This window comes from Rhinolophus ferrumequinum, chromosome X (genome assembly GCF_004115265.2).
Source record: "Rhinolophus ferrumequinum isolate MPI-CBG mRhiFer1 chromosome X, mRhiFer1_v1.p, whole genome shotgun sequence".
NCBI classification, from domain to species: Eukaryota; Metazoa; Chordata; class Mammalia; order Chiroptera; family Rhinolophidae; genus Rhinolophus; species Rhinolophus ferrumequinum.
In genome coordinates, this window is record NC_046284.1 from 72900748 (window position 1) to 72911673 (window position 10926).

General features: G+C 41.9%; 1 protein-coding gene across 1 annotated transcript in view; it reads right to left on the reverse strand.

The window, feature by feature from the left end:
- LOC117013999 (sodium/hydrogen exchanger 2-like) overlaps positions 1–10628 on the reverse strand; it is a 92302-nt gene extending 81674 nt beyond the window's left edge. The window contains 4 exon segments of the mRNA XM_033091711.1: positions 1703–1878; positions 1880–1960; positions 2485–2945; positions 10370–10628. Of these exon segments, the coding sequence (XP_032947602.1) occupies positions 1703–1878; positions 1880–1960; positions 2485–2945; positions 10370–10628 (977 nt within the window).
- Between the last annotated feature and the right edge of the window lie 298 nt (positions 10629–10926).

Below are 10926 nucleotides of genomic sequence, written 5' to 3' on the forward strand. Positions count from 1 at the left end.
AGGTACAAACCTCCAGGTATTGAAAAAGAAACGTCATGGGTATGTACAGTACTGCATAGCGAAAAGAGTCAATATTATCATTATAACTTCACATGGTGACAGACGGTTACTAAAGTTATTGTGGTGATCACAGCTCAAGGAATATAAATGTCATATCACTATATTAAACACCTGAACATAACATAATGTTGTATGTTGACTTTACTTGAATTTTTTAAAAAATCAATCTCTTTTTTCTTTTTAAGCTTCTGGAAAACCTGCAACATTTGAATAAATGTATTTCATTATTTCTTTTAAAAACACAGCATGCGATGATCTGTCTAAATCCTAGTACAAAAGCACTTAGATACTATTACTGCTTACTTTACTATATGGGCATTTAGGTTTATGAGTTTATTATTAGATATGAGGTATTACCCTCACTGGTTAATTGACAATGATGGATGGTAGAAAAGAAACCTGGCATACGCCATACGGTTTACAAAAGAAGTTATAAAAATATTTAATTGTAATGGCAGAAATTTTATCTATACATGAAGAGCTCATGCCAAGCTTATTTATGTGGTGTGCCATCTAATTACTTATCACAGGAGCCCTATTGCACTGAGATACACTAATTTGACAGGAGAATGATTCTCCCCTGTAAAGATAAAGAACTATCCATTATGTATATATACCACAACTTCTTTATCCATTCATCTATCGAAGGACATTTTGGTTGTTTCCATGTCTTGGCCACCGTAAACAAAGCTGCAATGAACATTGGAGCACACGTGTCTTTATGGATAAATGTTTTCAGATTTTTGGGGTAGATACCCAAGAGAGGGATTGCTGGGTCATATGGTAATTCTACTCGTAATTTTTTGAGGAACCTCCACACTGTCTTCCATAACGGCTACACCAGTCTGCATTCTCACCAACAGTGTATGAGGACTCCTTTTACTCCACAGCCCATCCAACACTTGTTACTATTTGTCTTGTTGATGATAGCCATTCTGACTGGGGTGAGGTGATATCTCATTGTGGTTTTTATTTGCATTTCTCTGATGATTAGTGATGTTGACCATTTTATCATATGTCTATTTGCCATTTGTATCTCCACTTTGGAGAAATGTCTCTTCAGGTCCTCCGCCCATTTTTCAATTGTGTTGTTTGTCCCAATAAACTTTAATTTCAAAAAAACGCTATACATTTTTTTTAAATTTCTACACTAACAATGATGGAAGGAGAACTGACTCTGGGTGTTGAACACACAATGGGATTTATAGATGATGTAATACAGAATTGTACACCTGAAATCTATGTAATTTTACTAACAATTGTCACCCCAATAAATTAAAAAAATATATATCTGAAAAAAAAAGAAAAGAAAAATCCTAGGTAGCCCCATTCCAAATTCTCAGCATTTTATTATGCAATTAAGGAGTCACACTAACTGCCCCACCCAACATAGGCAAGGTAGATGGGAAGTAGCCATTTAATCTCTATAGGGAGTCCATAAAGTTGGTTACAGTAACACTTGCCATGTTATGACTAAATGACTCTATTAGAAGTAAGATAAGATAATAATAAAAAAGAGCATAAAGGGAGGGTCCTCCCCCTCCTACCATATCTAGGAAATTCAATTTCCTAGATTCCTAGTGGAAAATCAAACTCAATTTCTAAAGGAAACTCTAAATCAAAGACTTGTCCAGATACTTACGCCACAATCCCTGAGAGATGGAGCATTTCAGCAATCAGGTAGGAGAGGTAACTACATAAGAAGACAAAGAGAGGTTCGATGACCCAAATGACCTTGGTAAAGCCTGTGGTAAAGGCAACAGCCATGCCAAACAGGAACCCAGTGAAAATGCCTCCGATTCCAACCAAAAAAAAAAAAAAAAATTCCTATCCCAGCCAAAATATCCAGTGGTTTGATAGATGGCATTCCACAGAAAGATTTAAATAGCTTATAGAGCACCTGCATTTAAAAAAAAAAAAAGTGTGAATGTATCAATCAGGAAAGTCTCAAATTATGCCCTATGTAGCCTTCTAATTTAAGGTTTCTCAATCTTGAAGTTCTCAACTCCTCACTTCCTTTCAACATGAGTTACTAGAAAGCTTCCCTGTATCAACAGATATTTCTACTGCTCTGCATCAAACTATGTGTGATTCTGTTTGAAAATTGTCTGATCGGCTATGAAGATATCTTTCATGGCTAAGGTGTTTTTATCTGATATGACTGGGAAGACTATGGCCTCCAGAAGTTTTAACTCAGTGTTTGCTTAATAAACAGATAGAAGATTAATAAAGTATAAAGGAAGCACTGACATTTTCTAAAACATATTTTGACCAGTATATCATACTTGCTGAATTCATAAACTTATTCCTAGGACTAACTTACTCAATTATAGCCTAAACCAAAATTACTATTTAAATTTCAGGGGTGAGAATAAGGGAACCTAAAGCAATACCTAAAAAGCTCATGCCTGGGATACTTATGACAGTAACAGCATCATTAAGGAGGGATTCTCCAAACACCAAAATATGAAGCTTTGCATTCACATGAATTTCTTCAAATACAGAGATTTCAGCCAGAGGATCTAGTGCAGCAATCAAACTCCCAAACCAAAGGTTATGGAGCAATGACACATCTTGAAGGTTGAAGTACTTCACTTGACATATGCCATAGAGGGAAAGGCCTATCCCAAATGCATTCCACATGGTTCCAACTACAACATACAACAGAATGGTTCCTATGTTTTCAAAAAATGGCTGAGCGGGCATAAAATACCCTGCATCAAGGACAATTGGTGGAAGTAAATACAGGAAAAATCTATCACTGTCCCTTACTGGTGGGGATTTGTCATTTAAACTGCAAATTAGTCCTCCCAGGATGAGACCTACAAACATCAAGAGGCAACTTTCAGGTACAACTATGGGCATCTTATTATAGAGGTGAAATCCTGGAAAAGAGAAAAAAGATAGAGTATTATAATATCTTTATTATCATCATCTCTATATGTCATCCTTCTTGTCAAGTTTCATGATTTCAGGAAAATAGCTTCTCAGTCATTTCACATTTTTTGTTTTAATAATGACTTAATAAAGATGCAGAGTCATGAATTGGAGGCACTTTTCCTTATAAGGGAAAATATTTACTAATAGAATAAAAGGATTCACAGTTAACAACAAAATTATTTATATGCCCACTGAATCATTTCCAAATGTGGGCACATATTTTAAAATGGAAACAATGCATTTATCAGCTGGCAATATTCTTCTGCTCTTCTCATGATCATAGTGATAGACACCAGAAGTTTAAAAAAGTATAGAACTGAAAGACATAAATCAAATGTCTCATTTGAATAAGACCTAAAAAGGACTTCTGTAATCATGATTAATTCTTCATTGATAAGGAATCATAATTAATTATTTATAAGACAACTGAGGCCAAAGAAATAAGGTGGCTTTTCATGGTCACACAGTAAGTATGTGACAGAGATGGGATAACAATCCAGCCAGTTCTCCTGACTCCAGCCCAATATTCCTATAATTACCACAAACTGTCACTTTGTCTGATTGACAGACCTGGCCATACATGAATTCATACCACTGTATTATCAAAATATAATCCTAATTATAAACTTTGTTTCTTCCCATAGAATAGTATAAGTCCTTTATCCCATGAGGGAAATGCAGCCACCTCTAGCAGCCTACATGGCAGCAGTACTGGTTTTTTTTTCCTGTATTCTTTTAACTTTGCCCTACATTATATGCCACACCATCACGCTTTAGCTTACACAAAGCCTATAGATAATGACTCTAATTATCAACTCTCTCTGCTATAGAAAGGTCCCAAGGTCACCTGAGCTAATCCATATCCTTCCTCTCTACTCCAGTCCTCACCAATACACTGTTGAAATCCTTTTCTAATATACTTGTTATACTACAAATTTCTCAAAGATTTAAGGTTAGCTCTTATATTTATCCTCTAGCACACTGCTAGAACACAGATATAGTTCAACAGATATTTATCACATGAATAATAAATACATTTTTAGAAAAGAAAGCCAATTGGCTCCTGTAATGCAGGGACTCAGCTCCCGGCAGGTAAACACAGGATATGGTGAGGCCAGAAAGGAACACCAACAGAGCCACAGGTAGAGGGTTCATACCACTATATTCTCAATGGCGGCTTGTCAAGACACAAGAAGCAAACATCCACCCATACCCCAACAAGGGCTCCTCTGCTGGCAGCCAGTCGAGACACAGGAAGTAGGATCCGCACCATCTGCAATCCATGCTTGCTAGTGTAGCCATGGCAGTTATATACAAAACAATAGTGGCTAATGACCAAATGGTTACAGCTGATGGCCAACTGGTTACAGCTGTTGGCCATCTAATAACCGAGCCAACACCTTTCCACATGAGGCTGGCAGCCTGGAAACTGCTTTCTGGGACTCCACCACTACACTCCACCCCTCCAGGGTCTCGCCTCACAATCTACGCTACAAGCATCTTCCGCGAAGGTACCTGTGTAAGGGACGTGGAGGTGGATACAATATCCATGATTCATAACCATAACAGTTGCCGCAGCAGACCACCACCATCCCACACTCAGTACCTCAAGCAGGGGCAGGTTTAATTCACCAAGCCCACGAGAAAAAGTTTCAATCCAGTCCAGGTAATGTCCCAGGGGGTGTCCCTCAATGGCCAACGATACAGCCATTGCCACCTGGAGGGGCGAATTTTCCACGGCAACACTGAAGCTGAACTAACAGGCAGTTCCATGTTGATCTGACAAGATGACTGATTCACCCCACCAGTAAAAGTGTGGGCCCAATCTACTATCGTATTAGCCCAGAGGCACCTATGGGCAGAAGGAAATAGTAGTGATAGGAACCAACAATGGAAAATCCCTTCCCTGTGGGAGAATACATGCTAGCTTTTTGTCCTGGGAAAGAAGGGTTGCTGCCACGAGCACCTTTCCTGGTTTGTGGTACCAGACCTTTATGGCAGTGCTTGGGGTCCTTTGCATGGTTTCAATATGTAGTAGAAGAGGGGACCGCATAATAGGCCATAACGAGAGCACAAAAGTTCTCTGCAAAATTGTCCTGCCTTCGGGACCTCCGTATACCACAGCCACTTGCAATAGCCACTCGGCCACCACCTCGGGTGTCACGTGCAAATCATGGGTCAAACCAGGACACCATGGGGCTATCAGGCCCAACCACCGACACTGGGGGCTTTTGACCCACCAGGGCCAAGTCCACTGCTGCCGTTCCCCTGCTTTCAAACATGTGGGTAATGGCAGCAAAATGTTTCCATTTCTGCCATAGCCTGGCTTTAACAGAGTCTCAATTATAGTAACCTGTAAATGAATGCGAGCATTCATTTCAATGCTGTTCAATGTAGCAGAGCCTCTACAGGTGAGGTCCCTCCCTTCTATGGTCTCTCATTCAGGATTCTCAAGACCCACAGACCGTGAGGCCAAGTCGCCCATCGTGAGAGGGTGTTTCAACACCCCAATGCCTTGCTTCAAAAGGTCGTTGTAGCATTCAATAATGCCAGCTGTTTGTAGATTGTATGAGGTATGAAACAACCATTGCATGTCCATCCTGGCAGCCCAGCATTGTAGTTCTTGCCCCATAAAATGGGAACCCCTGTCACTTTAAATGACTTGGGGGCGCCCATAGATGGCACACAGCCGTGTAAGAGCAACCACTGTATGTCGCTGATCCGCAGCCGGACATGGCCAAACATCAACCCTGTAGCAGTGTCCACTTCTGTGAACGTATGCACAGCATTACCGATCTTAGGCAGGGGTCCAATATAATCCACTTGCCAGCGAGTGATGGGCACCCTCCTTTGCGTAATCTGCTGTGTCTCCCAGAAGAGCTTCTGCCATTTGAGGCTGTCCTGGGCACAGACGGCACAGTCATAGTAGGCATCTGCTATCTCCTGCCATTTGAAGGGCAATCCCTAGCATCTGCTCACCTGCCACATGGTTCGGCTTTCAGTATGCTGCAATTTCCTATGCATCCAATGGGCCACATCAGTGGCAGGGGTCCGTTTTAACCATCAGACATCTGAGCATCTCCTTCATCATTACCTGAGGACACTAAGGGGGAGTGACCTGTAACATGCATTAGGGTCACCTCTTTTCCCTGCCATAGGTCCCAGAGGTCCTGCCACATGGCCTGACCCCACAGTGGACGGTGTCCTACCAACAAGTTTTGGTGTTTCCACATGGGGAGCCACAACATTAAGGCCCGGAACATCCCCTCAGCTGTCAGTACAAATAAGCAGGGGCCCAGGCTCGTGGATGATTATCATCCACACAACCCACTGGCAATTCTGGCCCATTCTAATATCAAACCAAATGGTGTCTATTTTGGGCTGCACATCGATAGCCGTCCAAACAGCTGCAGCTCCCCGGCTAGAACCAACAGTATACCAGTCATCTTCAGATATTGGGGGCTGTCCTTTGTAGGGTGAGGGCTCCAAGTCCTACCCACTAGGTGGAGCATATGGCATGGCCTGGGTTACAAGCTCCACAGGTCCCAGGACCTGTTGTAATTCTGTGCTCAAAGGGCTTGAACTGAGGGTGCTACGTTGCTCCAAGTAGGGCCCCCACTGGGCGAGGGTGGTGGTATGTGCCACCCCCATTTCGGGCCCTTGTGTCCACGTATGCACCCAGACCTGGATAGGATAGGTTGTGTGAACCAATACCCGTGCAGTTCCTGTGATGGCTTCTGCTTTGGCCACCAAAGCTGCATACATAGCAGCCAGTAGTTTCTCTATTAGAGAGTAGCAGACTTCAGCTCTTTTCCACAATTGGGACCAAAATCCCACTGGAGACCAGAGATGCTCCTGCCAGTTGCCAGAGGCCCCAACTGTACGCCTCTTGGGTTATGTGAACATAAAGTTCAAACGGGCGACCAGGATCTACTACTTTTAGAGCCTGTGCCTGCTGCATTGCCCATTTTGTGGCAACAAACACTTGCTCTATAGCCTCTGCCCAATCCAATGAGAGCCCCCTTTTTACCATGGAATACAAGGGCCTTGCTGTCTGTGCTAAATGGGGTATGAACACCCGCCAATATATGAGCAGACCCAAATATGTTTGCAGTTGGGAGACCTTGGTCGACAGGGGAAATGCTTGTATCTTATCAATAATCACTTCAGGTGTGACTTTTGTCTTACCCGACCACACAACACCCAAAAACTCGACAGATAAGCCAGGGCATTTGACCTTTTTTTCATTCACTACCCAGCCACATGACTTCAGGTGGCAGAGAACAGAAGGAGCTGCTTGCTCTAAATCTGAAAGAGAATCAGATGTTAGTAAAACATTATCAACATAGTGAAACAGGGCCACAGAAGACGGGTAATCCCACTGTGCCAAGTACTGGGCTACAAGCCCATGGCAGACAGTGGGGTTGTGTAAGTATCCTTGCAGGACTTGAAAAGTCCATTGCCGCCCATCCCAAGTAAAGCAAACTGCTCTTGACTCTCAGGTGCAATATCAATGGAGAAAAAGGCATTCGCCAAGTCCACTACATAGTGGTATGTTCCTAGACGAATAGTCAGAGGATCCATCAAATCATGAATTGAAGGCACAACAGCTTGCAAAAATAGCGTCACCTTATTCAACTCCCTATAGTCCACAGTCATTTGCCAGGTCCCATCTGGCTTCTTGACAGGCCATACTGGGGAATCAAGGGAATGTGCATTGGCCTCACAATATGTGCCTTCTCCGGTTCCTGAACTGTATGGCTAATCTCCTCCTGTTCCCCCTGCAGGTGGTACTGTCATACTGTAACCACGCACCAGGGTTGTGGCAACACTTGAGGAGGGTGGTGAGCATGCCGTTTTCACCACTCAGATCCAGAGGTGGAACTCTCCGACCAATGTCTGTAAACTGAGGCCATGCAGCACATCCACCCCTAGAACATATTACAGGACAAGGGAGACGTACACCATGTAGATACAGTATGATGCCTTCCTATACCCAGTGGTAAGGAAACAGCTTTTACCATCACAGTCTTTCCCCGCCAATGAATGGATTCCCCGCCAATCAACACAGATTGCTGGTCCGGGGAAAAGTTCTGGGTTCCCATAAATAAGACTGCAGTCTGCGCTGGTGTCAACTAGGGCCAAAACCCTCTGCACATTAGAAGGAGACCAATGTATGGACAGTTCCACGTGGGGCCTCCAGTCTCTGCTCGTCCCCTCTGACTGGGTACCTTGCCCCACCCCAACCAAACCCAACTGGTTACAGCTGATGGCCAACTGGTTACAGCTGATGGCCATCTAATAACTGAGTCAGCACCTTTCCACGTGAGGCCGAGAGCCTGGAAACTGCTCTTTGGGATTCTGTCCCTACAGCTCCTAAATTAGACTTTATGTCTTAATAACTTCAAGAGTGTTTGCACGTATATTCTCATATTTGATTCTCTCATTACACAAACAGAGCAATGTAATATTGTTATTCCCATATTAGAAATTATAAAAACGAGGCAAAATAAGTACTTTACTCATCCAACACATTCTTATTCGTTGTCTATGTTCCAGGTACTGGCTCCTAAATTTGCACAAATATTAAATAGCTCAAAGTAATCTTCCCTTTCCATTTCACTATGCTGCTTCCCCCTTTATCCTCTATAGAACCATTTCTTTCCTCTAGGCATTGAAATAATTTGGAAGTCCCTCATGGGAGAGATGGGGTCTTATTCAGCACTGTAATCCATGGGCCCAATATTATATCTCACCTAAAAAATGTGTTAAAATTTTTTGCTGAATGAATGTTAACATAAAAGGGTTTGTTTTGTTTGGTTTGGTTTGATTGGGTTTGTTTTTAAATTTACATTCTTTTACTAAGGTTATGGCAAAAAAATTTTCAGTCAGTGATAGCTCAATAAAGTCCTACTTAAATAAATGAGGATGGATGACCTACTGAGAAGTCCCTTTTGCCCTGTGATCCTGACATAAACATTTAACTACACTATTTATTGCAATCAACATATCTAGTGCTAAAAATCTTAAAAGAACCTTAACTATCCACTAGGTGCTAATTATAATCACACAAGAGAGCATGTACTTCTAATCAAGGAGGCATGAGACCAGCATTCAAAGTTATGGTTTATGAACGTCACAACATATCTTCTCTCCCTGGGCCTCAAATTTCCTATCAATAAAATGAGGGGAGTGGGGTGGCCGTTTGGTTCAGTGGTTAGAGCACAGTGTTCATAACATCAAGGTCACCGGTTTCATTCCCACATGAGCCAGTGAGCTGTGTCCTCCACAACTAGATTGAAAACAACAACTTGACTTGGAGCTGATGGGTCCTGGAAAAACACGCTGTTCCCCAACATTGCCCAATATAAAAAAAAAAAAAAATGAGAGGAATAGTTGAGAATGATCTCCAAGGGTTTTTCCAGCTCTGACAATCTATCATGCTATGAATCTATGGATTGTATGTGTGCCCTCATTAAATATCACGTTCATGAATGGTAAAACTTTGGTATCTATAAAGTCACTTAAATAAAACTTTGGAATGCTACACATGATTTATTTTAGAATAAATTAATTTTGAAATAACAAATTTCTACAGTTTCTTCCATGTTTTTTTAGCATTGTTTTTGGTATCAAATCTGCAAAAAAATGGTCACTCAATCATAAACACTTCGAATTATTAAAGGGCTCTCAGAATTTTAATATTACTAAGGCAAAAGCCAGATAAATTATTAAAGAACACAAATGGAGTAACAGAAGAAATCTCCTTAGCAGAGCCATAACACTAGTGATTCAGGGTGTTCATAAAGGCGAAATAGTTAAAATATAACAGCTCTTCTTTTTTTGCTGGATTTGTTCTTTGTTACCCCCTCCCCATAAATTCTGAGTGGTGGCAAAAAGACATATCTTTAAAAAACAACAATAACAACAACAAAAATAAAAAACAGAAAATGGATTTCTCACTACATGGTAGCTATCGTAAGCTGCCTGTGAGGAAAAAAGGTTGCCTAAAGACTCAGATCAGTTAGTATCTAGAATCAACCTAGTAAGATTTCTCTGTTCTCCCTTTTAAAGTTATGCCATGTCTTCTCAACCCTGATCAATCAGGACACTTTGCAGTCTAAGTTACTGTGCTGGACCTATTCCAGCCTCCATCTGCTGGGAGACCACCAACATTTGAACATAATTAGTACAAGGGGGCTTGAGCTGTGAAAAAAAAAATGTCCTTTTCATAGACAGCATGAGGCAAATATCACAGCTTGCCTCTTTCTCTGGCCTAGTAAGTAAAGGATGACTTTTTAACATCTGGAAAAGCACTGAGTCCCTACTCTTAGGCTATTCTCTGGGAGAGCCTTGGGTAATTCCTCACTTACCTATTTTGCCAAAGAGGCAAACATAATCCAGAGTGTGATCTCGAAAGGGACCTGCACATGCTGGTAATCCAAGGAAAAGTGGAGTGTTTGAGCAGACACCATTGAGCCATTATCCTGCGTTCCTTCAAGTTCCCAGCTGCTACTGTTGGCCCTCAGGTTCCGGTAGTGCTGCATGCTATCCCCAGAGGTTCCCAGAAGTTGGGAGCAGAGGTGCCCAAGCAGCAGAGGAAAGAGGAGCCCCAATCCATGGACCATCATCAGCTTTGCCAGCTCTGCTTGCTAAAGTACTTAATCTCCTCCAAAGCTGCAGCTGCTCACAAATGCAATTTGTTGTTTCTGACATTTAGACCTGCTGGCTAGCACTTAAAGGATAAGTGGGAACTCCAGAAGCTCCCTGGAGTCCCTGAAGAGAAATGATGGGCTGTTATGAACTGGAATGAGATTAAAGCCTGGAGTTAGCAAAGAGAAGAAACTGGGACAAATTCATTGATTGACACAGAAAAGGATTTTACCCTAAGTCCTAACTCTCAAAGGAGGAAAACCACTGGGAACT